Source organism: Dendropsophus ebraccatus, chromosome 4 (assembly GCF_027789765.1).
Source record: "Dendropsophus ebraccatus isolate aDenEbr1 chromosome 4, aDenEbr1.pat, whole genome shotgun sequence".
Lineage (NCBI taxonomy): Eukaryota > Metazoa > Chordata > Amphibia > Anura > Hylidae > Dendropsophus > Dendropsophus ebraccatus.
In genome coordinates this window covers 94,281,721-94,302,449 of record NC_091457.1, presented here as the reverse complement: position 1 = coordinate 94,302,449, position 20,729 = coordinate 94,281,721, and the positions used below count along the sequence as shown (strand labels likewise).

General features: G+C 41.9%; 1 protein-coding gene across 2 annotated transcripts in view; it reads left to right on the top strand.

Moving 5' to 3' along the window:
* BANP (BTG3 associated nuclear protein) overlaps positions 1–20,729 on the top strand; it is a 388,611-nt gene that overhangs the window by 221,882 nt on the left and 146,000 nt on the right. For both annotated transcript variants that reach the window (XM_069966291.1, XM_069966292.1), the window contains exon 8: positions 18,083–18,250. In XM_069966291.1, coding sequence (XP_069822392.1) covers positions 18,083–18,250 — 168 coding nt within the window. The remainder of the gene's footprint in view (positions 1–18,082; positions 18,251–20,729) is intronic.

Here is a 20,729-nt window from a genome sequence, read left to right as displayed (position 1 = left end):
TGTAGGTGCCTCAGTAAATGCGTATTTATCTGTGACTCAGGCAGCCACTTATCCTCATATTAAAAGGAGGAATCTGTAAAGACATCCCTGGCCTCTGCAGGAACGAAGGAAACCAAAATCTTAGAGGCTTAGTCAGTGTCTTCTGTGACTTCTGTTCATTCCCAAACAGCAATTGCCATAGTTGTTCTTTCAAAATGTCTGAACAATTGTGCCAGAGTAGTTTGTCATGTCATGTCATTAGTAGGGTATTAAGAAAATAATAATTAAAGTCATGTTTCCAAGTAGAAGGTGCTTCTGTATGACCTGTCAATTTGGAATATTTTCAGACTTATTGGTAATTCTTTAAAATTTTTCTGTTAAAATTAAATATTTGTAGATTTGTCTAGATTTATTCTTGTGATCTACAGTTTCTTTCGATTTCCTTTTTAAAGTAACACAGAAAATGCACAAAAACTATCCCACCACTTCCTCCCTTAGGGTATAAACCCACACACCGTATATGCAGCAGATATGCAACAAATACGCAGCAGATTTGTTGGTACAGATTTGACGCTGTGTTCAGTTATTTAGATCTAATCTGCTGCGATTTTGCTGCGAGTTTGCTGCGTATCGCAGCAGTAAATACGCTGCATATACGGTGTGTGGGTTTATACCCTGAATCTGATCTTTGCTTTGATCTTATTTTGCATCATATTACAATTAATACAGGGAAATATAGAAAAATATCTACCTTGTGTGTTCCAGTAGCTCAGTTATGTTCCCCAGCTCTTCACAATCCTGTGTCTGGCTTTAATACAACTGGCTGCAGCTAATGCTTCTCTCCTTTGGCCTGTTTTTTAGTGTGACAAGCTTCCCTCCCTTGATTACTTCCTTTCCTTCAGTTGGTCATTTGTACAAACATGTCCACAGTCATTGCCCAGTGTAATCATGCCACACATTCACGTGACAAATAACAAAATGCTCTTAATTTATTGATTGCATCTTTTATGCGGGCATAAAAGTTATTGGCAGCACATCTGCCTGTATAAACAGGAGATTTGCTGCCAGCAGTAATTCGAGGTAGTTTGTACAAATGCTTGTACAATGGTTGCCTGAGGTCTGACGTATCTACTTTCATTTATTTGTTAGTATTTCTGCTACCCTTCACTTCAAGATGGGTTTTTTCCTGACACAGTGCTCTCTGCTGCCACCTTTGGCCATTTTAGGAACTGTCCAGAGCAAAAGCAAATCCCCATAGAAAACCTGTCCTGCTTTGGATAGTTCCTGACATAGAGGTGGCAGCAGAGGGCAGTATGTCAGACAGGAAGTAATCACTTTGCGTTCCCATAACATTACTACACTGCTCAAAAAAATAAGGGGAACACTCAAATAACACATCCTAGATCTGAATGAATAAAATATACTCATTGAATATTGCTTACAGCTGACAACAAAATCACACAAAAATCATCAATGGAAATCAAATGTATAAACCAATAAAGGCCAGGATTTGGAGTCACACACAAAATTAAAGTGGAAAAACACACTCCGGGCTGATCCAACTTTGATGTAATGTCCTTAAAACTAGTCAAAATGAGGCTCAGTATTGTGTGTGGCCTCCATGTGCCTGTATGACCTCCCTAAAATGCCTGGGCAAGCTCCTGATGAGGTTGCGGATGGTCTCCTGAGAGATTTCCTCCCAGACCTGGACTAAAGCATCCGCAAACTCCTGGACAGTCTGTGGGTCTCTTAGCTTCCTCCGTGCCACAGGCAGGTTCTATCAGAAGATCACAGATTACACTGATCAATGCTATGCTATTTTGCAATGTTTTGTCTTACCACCATCTGTGAATGCTGAGTAATTAAAAAGTAAGAGTATTCATATTTTCATTTATTTTAGTTGTTTCTAATTGTTAGCAGAGATTCCATGTTTGGTGGACACATTGACACATGGCAGGCTTACCATATTTCACATATGTGTATATTTCAAGGGTTGATTCTGAACCAAGTAAATAAATAGATTTCTCTAGACGCTTGTGTTTTCTGTTTAAAAAAAAAAAAATCTGGTCATCATATGGACTGTAAGTGTTAGCGGTTGTCCTCACATACAGTTATCGTTGCACCCTTTTTGTGGTTATGTATGTGACTTCTGCCTTTACCAGACAATCTGCTGTTAGTAATAGATGGCTATTAATGTTCTGCTATCTATACACATGTGAAGTGACCCTGTCACCTTTGTGCTTTTATCATTGTCAGACAGTGTCACTAAAGCCCCTATTACACGGGGTGACTGTGAGGAGCAAACGCATGCTGCCAGCGCTCATTTGCTCCTCGTACCCCACTCACTGCCAGCGCTATAACACGCAGCGGCAACGAGCGGGTAAGTTCAGTGGGGAGGGGCTCTCCGTGTGAAGGCTAGATCATCCGGGCAGCCCATAGAGGATATTGGCGGTTTACTGTCGCCACTCCTATTCCATGGTGCGATGGCAGCAGATTGTTTCTATCAATGTCATTTGTCTTTCAAACGACAGTAACGATCAGGCGACATAGTTCATGTCTGCTGATCGTTGCTTTCTATTACATGTGACAATTATTTGGCCAATATCAGCCGAATACGGCCGATAATGTTCTGTGTAGTAGGGCCTTAGGGCGAAGCGTAGCATCCACCCAGGGAGAGGGGGCTAAGCCCCGCCCAGGTGACACTGTCCACTAATGAACTAAAGTGATTTTAAAGCATAAAGATATATACTGTGTAGCATCTAACCCTGTGGATGGTGCAGATGGTGGAGAACTGCACATAAAGGGGGGATTTATATGAAGTCCTGTCCCCTTAGTGAATCGGGCAGGCCGGGCGTCCGAACCTGCGCCCAGCGTACTAAATCTACACCTAGATTTGGATCATGATTTATGATAATGAGGCATGGGAGAAGGCCACACCTTGTCACGCCCCCCCCTACACACACACGCTCCCCCATCCTGCCCATCGGGCGAGCAGGTCATACAGCAGGCGTACGCCAGGGAGAAGGGGCGTATCTGCAACTTCTCCCTGTTGTACACCTCATAAATGTGTTTGTGTTTTTGGGTGTGTTGGGGGGGGGGGAGGGGGAGAGTGTGACTCTATTACTTTAAAAAAGGGGAAGTCCTTTGGCATCATGTCCCAATATAAAATCGTCACTGGTGCTGAAAAATTTCCATAACAAATCAGCTGCTTAACAATGTAATGTACTCAGATGACTTCAGCATTTATCAGGAGTTGTTTAAAAGGAAGCTGTCAGGTTCTAAACAACTGAGACTGTTAGGTCAAGGAGTCACATTGTATATATCTCTGTGCTTCCAGAACGTAGAAAAATGTTTATATTCTATAGTACAAATAGTCAAAAGGGCTTTCCTGAGCTTCTAAAGTGCAACAAGCTGTGACACCCCCTTACACCCCCTCTTATACCTGACCCTGCGGGAGACTCAGCTTTCAGGTGTCATTCAAGCAGAGGCATCGGGAGTGGAGGTATTCCAGCTTGCAGCTATTGAGAGGCTTGACTCTTTGTACCAGAGAATAAACTCATTTCTCTACATCCTCGAAGCCCATTTGGATATATGAAAGGTACCGTCACCTTGCTCTAACAGTTGGGGTTTTGAATTACAGCGGACAGATTCCCTTTAAATCTAAAATCTCTGATACATTTCACAAGTAACTATAGTTTTAATAATACAATAAAGAAGAAAATGAAATGCGTCACAGATTCCAGATGATGGGAATCTTTGATCAGGATTGAAATGGTTTCAGCACATTCGGTAGGGCCACAGGACCTTTGTTCCATCACTTAGTAGTTTTCCTTTTGATGTCTATAAAAATTATATCTTCATTGAGCACATTCCCTTGTCTAGAGTATTTTGTTAATCTCTGGTTTAATACATTGTCCTATTAGTCCTATTAATAGGACATTGTCCTATTATTAGAAACCAAATTTATAATTTTATATAAATCCTGTAATCTGCCATACAAAAAATATTTTTGATGTAGTAAGTCTTGGAGGAAAAAAATCCACATTAATGCAAAAAGATAAAAGAATATACAGTGGTTCCTTGGATTACGAGCATAATTTGTTCCGGGACCGTGCTTGTAATGCAAATCTACTCTTAAACCAAAGCAATTTTTCCCATAAGAAATCATAGAAATGCAGACAATTGGTTCCACACCCCAAAAATAATGATTTATTATTCTGAATAACGCGTAAAAAAGATTAAACAAACATTCAGAAACCGCAGAATATGTGATATTATAAGTTACTGAACAGTAATGGAGAGGATGGGAAACACAAGGGCGGACAGAGACTGCAAGAAGCATGAAGGAATGAGCAGGACAGATGTGGGCACATACTGTAAATGCAGCACTCTCTGTCCGGGGAGAGAGGGGTTACAGGTATGAAGAGATTACCTCCACAGTCCTGTCCTCTGATGCAAGCCCCAGCCTGACATGGATCTGCTATGATTTGGAAGGTGAGGGAGATTTCCTGGGTCAGAGTACAGGGCTGTAGACCCCGCTATGCAGACCATGCCCCTCCTCCTTTTGCACTCCCACCTAGTATAGGGAGCTCTTAAACCAAGTCCCAATTTTGAAAAGCTGTGAGCTCTTAAACCAAAATGCTCTTAAACCAAGTTACTCTTAAACCAAGGTACCACTGTATGTTTTCTGCAGCTGCTAAATCCACTGTTAAAAAAAAAGAAAAAGAAAAAAGAGTGACATGTTATATGAGTGTATTCCTAAGAACATGCAATACAGGCTCACTGGATTTCTGTTTGTACACTTTAATTTAAAGTTTCCAATTCACCATTGATGCTACTTAACTAGGGATGACTTTCTTGGTAAGTGATAATCCTGTGATTAAACCATAGTCATTTCAATTCTGGCTCAATAAAATCCTCTGCAATTGTGGTCAATTTTACTGTAATTGTATAGCGGAACTCTCAATTCCTGTCCAAGCAGCCATATAAGAGCTGTCCCGATATTGGCTTAGGATTCCTCTCTAACTGAGACACAACATAATAAACAGTACACTTGTAGGTCTTCTGGGAATGTCTGTCCGACTTTACCGTGCCAGGAACAGTTACTAGTTGTATTGCAGAGGGCGTTCTTCTTATACTTCGCTAAACCACGCAGGAGCAATTCATTGGGCAGGCATTGGATATAGGTCTGGGAAACATGGCCCCTTTTTTGTATGACATACACAAAGCTTGCAATGGTAATATATTGCCAAAAGGCAATATGCACTTTTCCCCCACTTTTGCTTTCCTTCTTTTTTTTTAAATAATCATTAGACATTTATGTCCCATTTGTCTTAGAGAGGCAATTCAGCTGTGAAGTTATGAAGTTTGTCCAGGGACAAATTTTTATTTTAGACACGACCACTATCCATAGTCACAGTAGTTCCAAAGACTTCCATCCCTTAGTATTCTCAGTAGACATGAGCAAATTTACAGTAATATTGAACCAAACTACTTTGTTATCTCTGCAATCCGCTCATCAGCATGCTGCCATTTAACTCACTGTCGCTCCAAGCCATTCCTCCCTGGGTGCTGAGAAAAACTTTTCCCAGGACTGGATCCAGCTTTTTCCAGCACCCGGGGAGGAGCGGCTTTGAGTTAATCTGAATCTGAAACTCCCCCCCAACTGCTTGTACCTTCGGATAGCTGATTTTAATCAGGGATCTGTCCTGCGGTACGTTCGGCAGGTGATGCAGTTATTGTCCTAAAAAAACAAATTTTAAACTGGCAGCCCATGCCTTACGGTAGTGGCCTACATTGTGTATGCATCATGCTGGCACAACCTTTCTGTCTCTCCTCCCCGCCCTCCTCATCATTAGGAATGCTCCCGGCAGATTGCCTCCTATTCGTCAGCTGTGTCAGCCCGGCACATGGGCTGGATCGTTAAGACACTTGTGCAAATGTTCAGCATGGAGAAAATGTTCAAGTGTCATTTCTAATGATGAAGAGGGTGGGGAGGAGGGAAGGAGGGATGGTGCAAAGTTTGGGCACAGACACTCCCGTTTGGCACAGGGCTGTAAGTTTAAAAGTTGTTGTTTTTTTAAAGATAATAACTACATCACCTGCCAAACGGACCGCAGGACAGATCTTGGATTAAAAGCAGCTATCTGGAGGTACAAGCGGTTTGGGGGGGTCAGATTGTGGGTACAGAGTCGCTTTAAACGGCAGCAGGCTGATGAGCAGATTGCAGAGATAATGAATACCTTCGCTTCATTATTACTGTAAATTCGCTGATCTCTGATTCTCTGCTTCTTCCTGCTTACAGTGATGCGCTGATCCTGCAGGAAATGGCCACTCATTGAATCACTTGCTGAAGTGGGTGACGTCTGTGGACAATTTCTTCAGGTCTGGCACATCATTGGAAGCAGGAAGAAGGAGAGAGTATGGAGACCAGGAACCATCGAAATGGCAGTGGCAGAGGTTTAGGGCAGGTGAGTATACTCCTATTAGTGCAAGTTTGGTTTTAATTAGCGCAAAATATTTTATTTTATACTGGAATATTTTTCTGTTAGAACTTGCAATCAAAGATAAAGCGGGACATAGAAAATGATTGGGAAGCAGTAACAAAAATGATAAGTTGTTATTTTTTTAACACTTCTTCAAGAGGTGCTTGAAGTCACTGATGGAGGAACCTGAAAATAAAGGAGCATGATTTTTTCTTGTCATTGCTAGTAAACAATAAAGGTACCTATTTAATTTTATCAAATCGGATACCAAAATATAGCTTTTTATTGTACAATAAACCAATGAATTTGTTGATGTTAGAAAGTGTTTTTACAGTTGCATGCAGCTTTCTCTAATACAAGGTACTGTTAACATGGCAGCCCTAAGCTCAAGTGATGGTATTAGATGGCTAGTAATAAGTCTTGGGTTATTATATTACTGGTCATTATATAACTGGTGCCAACCTACCATCACGTAGATCTGAGAACTAGCAACCAACTCAGGAGGAGAAATACAATAAACCAGTGTTTGCTGGTTGAACATATTCATACCCTTGAGTGAAGTTATGGGACAGCTTGCAATTCCACAGGAGCCAATACAATTTTATTTCTCTGTTTCTACAGAGCATGTAGAGAATAATCTGCTGGTTGTTTAAAGCTGCAACTACCCCTGGGGCTTAGATGTTCCGTCAACCAACCCTCATTCATTCTACATACTGTATATCAAGGATGACCTCTCGCTGTACGTTGTCCCTCTTCCTGTCTGCTTTCTTATTGAGTCCTGAATTAGGGCCAAACAATCTGGAAATAGTGTAAGATAATGGAAATCAAGCCCTTGTCTCATAGTTACGTGGGAGTTTACTGATTTTCATTAATGCCAGGTATTGCTGAGCTGTAAGGCTAAGGGAAATGAACATGTTTTTTAAATAACCTTAGGTTGTGTTGACGTTTTTGTTGAAGTAGATGTCTCGATCATAAATTCTGTCAAAAGTGCTGAATAAAACAGAGCCACATTTAGTGCTATCCTCACTGATAAAACTATAGAAGGCTGATAAGCCGTATTATAGACATTGGTGTCCATCATGTAATGGATCTTGCACAGCTTTCATTTCCATAAATTTTCTTTTGTAATGGAGCTAAACAGTGGAATTAAGCAGCACAGATGTCAGTATAGAGGGATAATATTGAGACTTGTGCCTCCTAAATGTCTGTTAGCGTGAGGTGCACCACATATATTAAAGGGAACCAGTCAGTGTGATTGAGGCTATAAAGACCAAGTCATTTCCCTGTAGGTATCTTAATAAGGTTTCCCAAGATATTTTTGTTCCAGCAAGTGAACTGTTTAAATGTCCAAATTAATACTTTTAATCTGGCGTGCAGTTATGCAAATATTATTTACTAATATTGAAGAGTTTTTTTTAAATCTCTATACCTTAGGTGGCTTAGTTCCTCACCCCACTAGATTTATTATGTGTCTGTTTGCCCTTAGTGTATTTGCCAGTTTTTTTGCATGTGACTCCAGTTTAAAGTTACCAAAGCAAAAAGTAGATGACCAAACACTATAGTAAAACTCTTACTGAATATGTTGAGAAATCTTAACATACTCTTATTGGGTTTGGTGAGCTTTGTAAGGGTCCTTTTACACAACTGGATATGGGGTTGTGCAAGAATGCAACTTGCATCATATAAGAAAGCGCCAGTCAGCTAGTAAATCTGGTCAGTTAGTAAATCTGAACCCATGTGTCTCGGCAACCCTGCCCTATAACTTTACATGGTCTGCACTTGTTGGCTGATCTGATTTAAAATGTTACTCTTTAACCCCTTAACGACCCATGACGTATCTCAGGGGAGTTCAGAGAGGGGCTGTGCCGCGACCGCCCTCAGAACTGCTGCGATCCCGGCCTCTTTCTGCAGCCCAGGACCACGGTTATTAGCTGATCCCCGCCCTCGCTAATAAGGACATTCAAATGCAGCTGTCAAACATGACAGCTGCATTTAAATGCTCTCGATAGCGTCTCCATGGTGGTCTAATGGGGGGATCCCTCCTTACGCAGCCGGCCTCAGCGTCGGAATGACGCTGATCCTGGCTCGGTTTTCTATACGTGTGGTCTGCAGCAGACCAAAGTATTCAAGCACCGATCCGATGGATCAGTGCTCTATTATATATACACATACATGTCAAAGTTTTTTATTTTAAAAAAGTGTTTTTATTAAGAAAAAATCCCCTCCCCTAATAAAAGTCCAAATCACCCCCCTTTTCCCATTTAATAAATAAAAATAAATAAAAAAATAAACATATTTGGTATCGCCGCGTGCTCAATCACCCAAACTATTAATTTATCCCATTCCTGATGTCACACAGTAAACGTCGGAAGCACAAAAAAATTCCAAAGTGCATCAAATCCCGAAAATTTGTAATAAAAAGTGATCAAAAAGTCGCATATGCGCAAACAAATGACACCTCACACAGCCCCATAGACCAAAGGATAAAAGCGTTTTAAGCTTGGGAATAGAGCAATTTTAAGGAACATATAGTTTTTTTAAACAATGACATTTTTTTCATAAGCCATCAAATAAAATAAAAGTTATGCAAGTAACATATCGTTGTAATCGTAACAACTTGGGAAACATATATAACATGTCAGTTTTACCATAGGGTAGATAGTGTAAACATTTTTTTTATACAAAAATTAAGTCTGACATTGCAAAGTACAACTAATGACGCAAAAAAATAAGGGCCAATGTGGGTCTATAGGAAAAATACAAGCACTATGGCCTTTTAAACACGAGGAGGAAAAAAAAAAAGTGCAAAAATAAAAATTGACTCAGACCTTAAAGGGTTAAAATGATCTATTGCTTTACAAATATTTATTGGGAGGGACTGGATTTTGTGCACCCCTGGCAATGGGACTAAATGAAATACCTGAATTCAGTAAGGCCTGAGACTTGTACTTGTATGTTGTTAATGCACCATTACTAGTATGGAAACGATTTGTAATCCCTTGTAATATAGATTTTGTTATGCATTAGTCTGTAGGGTTATCATAAATAGTGGCCGCATAGTGTATTACATTCAGACTAGAAAGCTGCAGAATGATTGATATTCAGCACTATACCATTACAACTGCACCACAGCATTGTCACATCTGTTGTTGGCCGTCATTGGTGTGTAATGTGTGTCTACACCTGGAAATTGTTATTCATCTGATCATTACGGATCACTCCAGATATATCACATGTCAGCCGCAAGGGGTTAATGTAGCAACAAAAGACAGGCTCAGCTGGCAGGATGTTACTTTGGCTGGACCTATATCTTGATTAGATGAGAACAGAGTTTAGTTGTTACTTTCTTTCCAGGCTTTTGTCATGTTAGTAAAGATTTCAGTGTGTATAATGTGGAACAGCCTAATGCTTAAAGCCTGTTTCTTATAATACAACATTTTGGAATCAACGGCGATGCATTTTATGATTTCATCACTGAAACTGGAGATAATTGTGCCCCATTATGGGATTGTTACAGAAGATGATCTGGGTGTAAGCAGTATCAGCCATTCACTCCTTACATTCAGATATGAATGTTTAATGAGCCATACATGCACTTCTAAGCTTATGATGTTACAGCCCATAAAGTATTTATATATGATGCCATGATCCTCATTAGAACCGCTTAAGCCTTTCTATTAATTTACTGTCCTGGTGGGATCTTGGGAACGGCTCTCATTTACCATGAAATATAACAGGGACATGGATGGTTTGGGATTTTTGTAATACAGCGAGCTTCTTCCCAGATTCTTATATAACCAGCAGTGATGTTTGTTCAATTGTTGCTTTTATTTGTCTGTTGTTATGTAGTTAACATTGCTTTATTTCAGGTGGAATGAAGTCGTTCTCATAACAGGGACCTTCTTATTCTGTGATGGAAAGTCTGAATATTACTTTTTGGCTTTTTGGTAGTTGGTAAAGTCTAGAGATCATTCCCTCCAGGTCTAGGAAAGTAATCGTATTACATTAATCCCTTAAAATTTTGGTTATAATTCACAGGAAGCTAGAGAGTCCCTTCCCTTGTTACCTTGCATTAGTATCTGTAATACAGTGAAACAATCTGCAACAGATTTTGATAATTAAAGGACAACTCCAACGAGACACCCCCCCCCAAAAAAAAAATAAAAAACACAGACACCATACTCACCATCCCTCCGGTGACGATCGCCACTCCATTCGTCCGCCTCACCGTCACCGCCGTCCAGCGATGTCTCTGACTTCCGGGTCCTGGGAATGGAAAAGGCTGCCAGTGTGCTTGCGCATCGGCAGCCTTTTCATTGGCTGGAGCGCATCACATGGGTTCCAGCAACCTCAGCCAATCAGGGCTGAGCAAGCGGGAAGCCATGTGATGCGCTCCAGCCAATGAAAAGGCTGCTGGTGCGCATGTGCACCAGCAGCCTTTTCCGTCCCATTCACTCTCTATGAAGACGCAGAGGAGGAAGAAGACCCGGACCGCCCCCCGGCTCTGATGTCGTCGTCACCAGATGCCGCCCGGGAGAAGAGGACCGTGACGATCGTAATAGGTAATGTATACATTCTTTAACTTCCGGGCGGGGGGGTCGGGGGTCCGAAAGTGGGGGAAGGGGGCCAGACCGGGCATTTAACCACATTACAAAGTTATATAACTTTGTAATGTGTGTTAAATAAACTAAAAAAAAATTTTGTCGCAGTTGTAATGATAAATTGTTTATAGTCTTTTCTGGAGAATAGCTGTATTTTTTCAACAGAATGTTTATTAGTTTTTTTTAATCATCTCATTTATTTTTATTTTTTTTTTCTCTTTATGCAAAGCATTGATTAGTGTGATATCGTAGCTTAGCAAAAATCCACCTAATGTTTAGTGAGATGTTTAGGGGTCAAAATTACATATTTAGGCTATGTTCCCACTCTGTACAAACAACGGATGATCCCCATGAACGGCTGTTTAACACTACCTATGGCCAGAATTAATGATTGTGACATGGAACAGCCGTTGTTTATACAGCGTCAATCGGGGTTTAAAACTGAAAGTTCGAACTGTGGATCGGGTTTTGGAGCCCTTGCTATGTTCATCATTCACAGTACAATGCTGGTGGCCAAACACTGATTCAGTCAACACCTATCTTATTGCACCCACTGATGATGCACATGCACACTAGAGAATGCATGTGTTATTACTGGGGAGAGGGAAGATTTTCTCCCTGAATTAATTCATCATGTCAGAATCCGGTATGTCCCAAACACTCTCTCTTCTGCCCTTGGGGGGAGAGTTGGGTGGCAACCATACACATTAGATGGTTGTAGATGGCGGATAATATGTATGACCAGCTCTACTCACACATTTGCTTATATGAATGACACTGCACTGGAAATCCTTAGTTAACTGTTTCATCAACTATTAAGAACAGCATGGGATAATATGTGGCTCTAAACTGATTATTAGCTACAAATCCTATCATGCAATGACAGACCAAAGGCTGCTGGCAAAAGAAGTTGTAATATCAACTGCAGTGGACTGATTATCCAGGAAGGAGGACCTCCTTGACCTATCATTTGGCTTTGAGTGCAATTGGCTGAACACATTCTGAAGTTGCAGTTCTTCATTAATTATAGCAGTTGGCAATGTATTCTCCTCCATTTAACATGGCTTCCAAAGTGCTAACTGTAATGGAACAGACCCTTTAATACAGGGGTGTCAAACACAGTGGGCCAAAATTAAATAAATAGACAAAGTCGCGGCCAACCTTGATATTTATTGAAAAGTGCATGTGGCGTTTCTGGCACTGCCTATCCTAAAGTAGTTACCCATAATATCCCTCAACCAGTAGGTAACTGTACCCCATGAAGTAGCCCCCCCCCCCCCCAATAGTGCCCTACATACTAGCCAGGCCTACTATTAGAGCCCCACATAGTGGCCAGCCCTCCCCATAGAGACCCATATAGTAGCCAGCACACCTAATAGTGCCCAATATAGTAGCCAGCCCCCAATAGTGTCTTACATAGTAGCCAGCCCCCCACAGTGTCTTATATAGTAGCCCCACTCCCAATAGTGTCTGATATAGTAGCCCCACTCCCAATAGTGTCTTATATAGTAGCCAGCCCTCCCAATAGTGTCTTACATAGTAGCCAGCCCCCAATAGTGTCTTATATAGTAGCCCCACTCCCAATAGTGTCTGATATAGTAGACCCACTCCCAATAGTGTCTTATATAGTAGCCAGTCCTCCCAATAGTCTCTTATATAGTAGCCAGCCCTCTCCCGTAGTCTCTTACATAGTAGCCAGCCCTCCCAATAGTCTCTTATATAGTAGCCAGCCCTCCCCAATAGTCTCTTATGTAGAAGCCAGTCCCTAAAATAGTCTCTTATATAGTAGCCTGTGGCTTACGAGACTATAATATAGGCGGTCTGAGCAGCTATCCGGACCACCCATATTATAATCTGCTGCAACGTCAGGAGGGCCGGATTTAACAAAGTAATGGAAAAGCATGGCTGGCCAAATATAAAGGCAGATCATTTGACATCACTGCTTTAATAGAAAAAATCTTTAAGGATACAAACAGAACCCCTCAAAACCCTGTATGATTTAGGAATATGCCTGCAGCCTGCCAAAGAGTGAGCTGTCAGAAGCCATAGTTTATTTCAGCTCTGCGAGTTCAAGGTTTCACGGTTACACGCCCTTACGGTGCAGGAACTGTGTGATGCTACATGCGTTTTGGAGGAATAGAGCTTGGCGAAATAGCTTATTATGAGATGAATTGTTCTATTATTCCAGCTTTCTGAAGTATCCGTTACTCAGAAATGTTGAAGCCTTGCAGATTCAATTCCTTAGTTGATGCCTACCTCCTATTTATCATCTTGGTTCCAAAAGCAAGGGTACCAATTACATGCAAATTGTCAAGTCTAGTCAAACTTAGAATATTAAGTTAATAATCTGTAACAATAGTCTAAATAGAAAACAGAATAGGAAGTCTCATTACTTGAAGGCTGAAGATGAAAATGAGGACCATAACACATAACCATACACTCTCTTGCCCACTCTGAGTATTAAATACGCCTGGAAAAGTATGACAACAATTAACAATACTTACAGTCAAATTAACAACCATGAACAATTATACACACCCACTCCTGGCTTCCTTTGCACATCACTCATGTAAACAGAATGAACCAGATGGAAGGGAAAAAAGAAGGGGTGGGTAAAAGGAAGAAGACAAAGAACAAAAAAACTGTTTTCTTAGGCTCATTTACTGTTAGGGCCAGTTCACACTGAGGAATCAACGAAAGTGTTCTGGGCAGTAGTGTTCTCTTTTCCTGTAGTTAATGGGAGCATCCATAATTTTTGCAGATCTGTAATTTTTACTTAATACTTTACTATCACTTTCCCCTTTTTTGCGGATCCACAAAAAATACGGATTAGGGACGCACTGACGAGTTTTTATCATATTGTGGGTGACGATTTCAGAGATAATAGCTTTTTGGGCTTATTTTCCCTTGTCAGTGCAGAGCAGGTTGGTGGCTGGCTAGTGGCTAGAGCCTTCTGTTTATATTTTTTCATATCAACACTTTCATGTTGGTAATGTTGTGGTCAGAGCTAGAGATATGTGATTTATGTACAACCCCAATTTAAAAAAAAATTGGAATGGGGCTCATGGATCTTTGGATTATTTTTAGTTTATCTCATCTTCAGATTTTCATTATTTCAAATCAAGTTATCGCTACAACGTCTTTATAAAATCAATAAAGTGAAATGTTCAGCAGTAGAGACTGGCAGATCAGGCAGACTAGCACATTTGTCAGTTTTTACTGAAATGAATAGTGTGCAGATGTTAGGTATTGCATAAGAGGTGGCAGGATATATGCTCCTTCCAGGGAGAATTTTTTGTATTTCATGTTTGAGCTTTTTACTGGAAAGAAAAAGGGGGAATACAGCGCACGGCGCACATAGTGTGATTCTGCAGGGTAGGTTGATGTATGAGTAAGTGATAGGATGTTGCTCACCTTTGCGGGTCGTGCTACGAGCCCGACACCGCCAGATGCTTTGAACGCCCGCCACCCGGAGTAGTTTAAGATTTTAGCACTACGACTTCAATCATCTTTTGGAAACTATTGGAAGACCCGCTCAGCGCCGGACACCAGAGGACACCACGTATCCTGCCTGGATAAGTGATCTCGTACACCGATGTTTGAGCTTTTTGTATTACAGGGTTATTTCGCTAAAACATAACTTTTTATATATGCTGCCCACGGTGAGACAAACAATTCATTCCATACTTATTATCTATTCTGTCTCTTTCCCCCAGTTCTGAGCTGCTGCTTTTTGCTGAAAACACAAAAAAACGTGTGTGAGCTTTTCTCTCTGTCTCTTTCTCCTCTCCCCTCTCTTCCTAGACGGCTGATGTAAACAAGTCCCTGGCAAGCTTTAACTGCAACTTTACTTCTTTGTAATACAGGGAGGGTTAATCTGAGGTCAAGTTGCTGATGAACGCCCTGTAATTAATCCTCCTGCCAGTACAAAGTTGCAGATAGGGACTTGTTTACATCAGACATTTCGGAAGCGAGGGGGAGACAGAGAAAGGCTCACACAGTTTTTTTGTGTCTTAAGGTACAAACACACACACCGTATACGCAGCAGATTTGATGCTGTGTTCAGTTATTTTAGTGCTTGAAAAGCACTATATTGTAATCCGTATTCTTCTTCTTCCGTTTCTTCCAGCCATTTTTCTGCGCGTAATACAGCCCGAACCGCTTTGCGCACAGACTCCGTTCAAACTGCGTTTCGAAGCCCTCGGCGGTGTGTGGTGTGCTATCTATTTTTTGTTTTGATCCGATTTGGCGTTTTTAAGAATTTTACGTTTAAAGACCCCGAATTTTCCATAGAAAGTAATGGCCACACTCTAACCGCTAACAGCCAATCACAGCACATATGCAAATAGCTGAAATATAGCAGCCAATAGGAACTCTAAGGTCTTGTCAGGCAATGTATCACACCATCCACAGTCACATGTCCACTATTGGCCAATAGAAGGTGTAATATATGGAAGGTCCTTAACGATTTTGTTTCACTGACATGAGTAAGATTGTCATGGTAACCGAGCAATGATCTTTACCATTATAAGTAGCAGAGTTCAGTCAGTAAAATAGCAGAGCTGGGGCAGCCATGTAGCAGGGAGGGTACCCAAATCGCTCTTAAAGGGACAGTACCCAAGTCGCTCTTAAAGGGACGGTACCCAAGCCGCTCTTAAAGGGACGGTGCCCAAGCCGCTCTTAAAAGGACGGTACCCAAGCCGCTCTAAAAGGGACGGTACCCAAGCTGCTCTTAAAGGGACGATACCCAAGCCGCTCTTAAAGGGACGGTACCCAAGCCGCTCTTAAAGGGGCGGTACCCAAGCCGCTCTTAAAGAGACGGTACCCAAGGCGCTATGTAAGGGGAATTACATAAGTTTTACCAGCTGCAGATTGTATTAAGTGGGTGTGGCCTCTCGGCATTAGCGCCGCCCACAATGGCACCCCCTTGACGCCCATTGGTTGGCCAACGTAAAGGGGGTGGGGTCTAGACCTTTCAGCCAGCCTGTTCCAATGGCCGGCGAGGGGGCGGGGCAAACTGTGGCGTTGTGGGCGGGACTAAGTGGCGCTAATGCCACGAGGCCATGCCCACTTAACACAATCTGCAGTTGATAAAAGCTGACTTTTTACTTGAACAAACACCATGACGTATGTTATAAACTAAGGTATGAAAACCGCTAAATTTACCCTTTACACCTGTTTAGAGATGTCAGAATGCACAAAAGGGGGGTGACAGTGTCACTTTAAGAGCGAAATATGTCTCTTTAAGAGTCACCTGGGTCCCTTTAAGAGCAAAATATGTCCCTTTAAGAGCAAAATGGGTCCTTTTTAAGAGCGACCTGAGTCCCTTTAAGTGCAACCTGGGTCCCTTTAAGAGCGAAATGAGTCCCTTTAAGAGTTAAATTGGTTCCTTTAAGAGCGACCTGGATCCCTTTAAGAGCGACCTGGGTCCCTTTAAGAGCGACCTGGGTCCCTTTAAGAGTGACCTGGTCCCTTTAAGAGCGACCTGGGTCCCTTTAAGAGCGACCTGGGTCCCTTTAAGAGCGACCTGGGTCCCTTTAAGAGCGACCTGGGTTTCTTTTAAGAGCGACCTGGGTCCCTTTAAGAGCGAAATATGTCCCTTTAAGAGAGATCTGGGTCCCTTTTAAGAGCGACCTGGGTTCCTTTAAGAGCGAAATGGGTCCCTTTAAGAGCGACCTGGGTCCATTTAAGAGCGATTTGGGTCCCTTTAAGAGCGACCTGGGTCCCTTTAAGAGCGAAATATGTCCCTTTTAAGAGCAAAATGGGTCCCTTTTAGAGCGAAATATGTCCCTTTAAGAGCAAAATGGGTCCTTTTAAGAGCGACCTGGGTCCCTTTAAAAGCGACCTGGGTCCCTTTAAGAGCGAAATATGTCCCTTTTGAGAGCAAACTGGGTCCCTTTAAGAGCAAAATATGTCCCTTTAAGAGCAAAATGGGTCCTTTTAAGAGCGAAATATGTCCCTTTAAGAGCAAAATGGGTCCCTTTAAGAGCAAAATGGGTACCTTTAAGAGCGACCTGGGTCCCTTTAAGAGCGACCTGGGTCCCTTTAAGAGCGACCTGGGTCCCTTTTAAGAGCGACCTGGGTCCCTTTAAGAGCGAAATATGTCCCTTTAAGAGCGATCTGGGTCCCTTTTAAGAGCCACCTGGGTTCCTTTAAGAGCAAAATGGGTCCCTTTAAGAGCGACCTGGGTCTCTTTAAGAGTGAAATATGTCCCTTTAAGAGTGACCTGGGTCCCTTTAAGAGCGACCTGGGTCCCTTTAAGAGTGAAATGGGTCCCTTTAAGAGCGTAATGGGTCCCTTTAAGAGCGAAATGGGTCTCTTTAAGAGCGACCTGGATCCCTTTAAGAGCGACCTGGGTCCCTTTAAGATCGAGGGTCCCTTTAAGAGCGAAGGGACCCAGGTCGCTCTTAAAGCAACCCGCGTCGCTTCTAAAGGGACCCAAGTTGCTCTTAAAGGGATGGCACCCAAGTCTCTCTTAAAGGGACGGCACCCAGGATTAAAGTTTCTCTTAAATGGAAATTACTGGTAAAGGGGCGCTCTTTTCAAGCACTATGTATTTCCCTGGAAATGCAAATCTAGTTTAGATCTAATCTGCTGCGTATCGCAGCAGAAAATACGCAGTGATACGGTGTGTGTGTTTGTACCCATAAGCAGAAATGAACAGCTCAGAACTAGGGTAAGATAATAATAAGTATGGAATGAATTGTTAGTCTCAGCGGAATACCCCTTTAATCACAATCAGCAGGTTTTTCATTGAGCATTTTCAGATGTAAGCTTTGTTTTGTAATATTGTTGTACTGTATGTTATATTGAATATGAAGCATTAAATGCTGCCTGATTGCCGCTCCTCTTAGAGCTTTCTTTGTTGTCTAGTTATGATTGTTGTGATGTATTATGAATTGTGTGTGGCATTGTTCTGTCTTTGCAGTAAATGTATCATCTGTGAATGTTTTAATACAAACACCTATTGGTATGGTGGACAACAGCATGTTACAGAGCTTTAATCTTTTCCCTCAGGTCACCTTTTCCACAAGTTCAGAATCACAGAATCTGACTGGTATAGGATAAAACAGAGTATTGATTCCAAGTGCCGCACAGCCTGGCGCAGGAAACAGAGAGGACAAAGCCTGGCTGTAAAAAGCTTCTCCAGACGAACTCCATCTAATTCCTCCTACAGCACGACAGGTGAGTGGCCACAGTCCACTATACCGTTCAGAAACATGATGCCCATGATGGCCAGTTTGCCTGCAGGCAACATAATGTCTTATAGTGTCCGTGCATGGGTCACCCTGTTATCAGTTTATTTTTATGCAGCTTTAAACAAAGAAAACATACAAACTCCACATGTATCCTAAACATTGCCATCCAATGCTTTATCCAATTACTATGAGTTTGAAGGATGTATTTGTTACCCTATTTTATAATATGATAATATGATAGTTGTAGGCTGTTGAAGGAATAGAGTTCAGCGACACTATTTATTGACGGCAATGACAAGTTGAGCTGTGATGGAACTATGTCCTGTCGACCACATTTCAACACTGATGTCATGAGCACAGGTGACCCCAGCCTTCTTGGTGCCTTACTAATAGGAAATGCTAGTTTTCTTTCATGTTCCAAGTGTTTTGTTGCTGCATCCTAGGTTCCCACCTTTCTTTCAAAAGCAGAGTTGTGGAAGAGTTGTAAGTCTTATATTAAAAGCAGCATTTTGGAGTCTCTCCCAGATAAAAGGGGAGCAAAATGTATTCCATGTATCGGTCTTTTGGCTGCTATCAATAACCACTGTATCTTCAGCATCAGAAGCCAAAACTTGATTTTAATGGAAAAATGTAATTCTCTAGATCCAGGAGACTGAAATAAAAATATTCTAAATGTTATTATTACAACCTTTTCTTTTTTGTTAGTAGCATCACAGTATGAGAAATCTTGTGAGCATTGTAGTTGTATGAGTTGGGGCAGCAATGAAAGAAACAGTCTGATTGCTATCTTGTGGTTATTTGTGTGCCACATTTTACATCTGTTATGCACGTGTTCAGTGGTGCCTCAGAATTGTTGCACACCTAATGAGTTAGTGCCATATTACGGTGCCTGTTCACTATAGTAAATGAGCGCTGTTTACTAAGCCTATTACACAGCTCGATTATTGTGCAGCAAGAGTGATGTCCGTGCAGCCTTTGCTTTAAAAGTGTAATAATAAAGTTCATACATTACAACTGGCCTCTCCTTGGTGTCTTCCTGTCTTCTCCCCGCAGCTGCCAGTGCAACTTCAGAGCCACTCAATCAGCCAATCACTGGCTGCAGTTGTCCCGACCCGGGGAGTGATTAACTGAGTGGCCTATCACTTCAAAGACCGGCTCTGAAGTTGCATCGGCAGGGAGCGTGAAGAAAACAGGAAGACACCAGGGAGCGGCCAGAGGTAATGTATGAACTTTATTATTTTCTTTACAGATTTATCACCTGTCGTCCGCGCACGGATATTACACGTAGCAATGTGCAGCTGATGATTTTAGGTCAGGACCAAAAGATACGATCAGCTGTCAGATCGTTGTCATTGGCTTATTGTCTTTATTACATAGAGCAATAATGTGCCGAATCTGCCTCATTTTGCAGATTACCGTTCTATGTTCTACGTGTACAAAGAGCAAGAGAAGTGGAATTGTCAACTGCGGAATGCCGCCAGCCTCCGTGTCATATTGACAATCTATGGCAGGCTCGCGCGCTGCATCTCTCGGTGCTGAAGTGCAGTGATGGTCTTTGAAAAGGTTTTACACAAACAATCTGCTTTGGTTGGCTCTTTCTGTAAGATGTTTTGGCCTGTGATATATGTGGCTGGAGCTGAGCATCATCTTGGGGTTTCTCCTTTCCCCTTGGCAGTCTCTGCAGTAGAGAGGACAGTGTACATCCCTTCATTTGCATGATTTCACACTGAGCGTTTCTGCAGCATTTAGGTACTTAAGAATTTCCTTGCCAAGTACCTAAAATAATGGTCTGGACTCCTGGGTCATAGATTGAAAATGCAGCTGTTTCCTTTTGTGGGTATCACATCTGCAAAAGAAAATATGTTTTGGGATCAGCTTAGTAGAACTTATCCTAAAATGAATATTATTGCCTATGGTATTTGCACTCTTAACTATATGAGTCAGTGTGTACAGATGCACAGCTTGTAGAGAGGCCAGTTAAAGGGAACCTGTGTTCACTTGATTGATATATAATTTGGTATAGAGAGAGAGAGAGATAGATCTCTCTATCAATAAAGCTTGGCAAAGCAGAGAAAACCCAATGACTTTTGGTCCAGGCAGCATGAAAGTCAGGGCAGTTTCTCTTTAAAGGGAATCTGACGCTCCAATATCAGGTTCAGAGCTGCAGGTGCAAGCAGATAGGTAATAGAGAGAGAGAAAACAAATGGTTGCTTTGTCTTGGGTGATGGCCATTTGCAGAGTTATGAAGAGAGAGGCAGCGCTCCATAGTGTAGGTCAGATTAGAGCGAGTGAGAGGTACAACAGAGAACTCTCACCTGATAGTGCTGTGTGATCAAGAGGCACAACACTGACAAGGGCGTTTGAATATGAAACACAGCCACTCCCAAGTGCTCCACTAGGGAATCCAAATGTAGACAAAGCCCCTCCACTCCACAACCAGGGTATCCGGACACAGATCAAGGTAT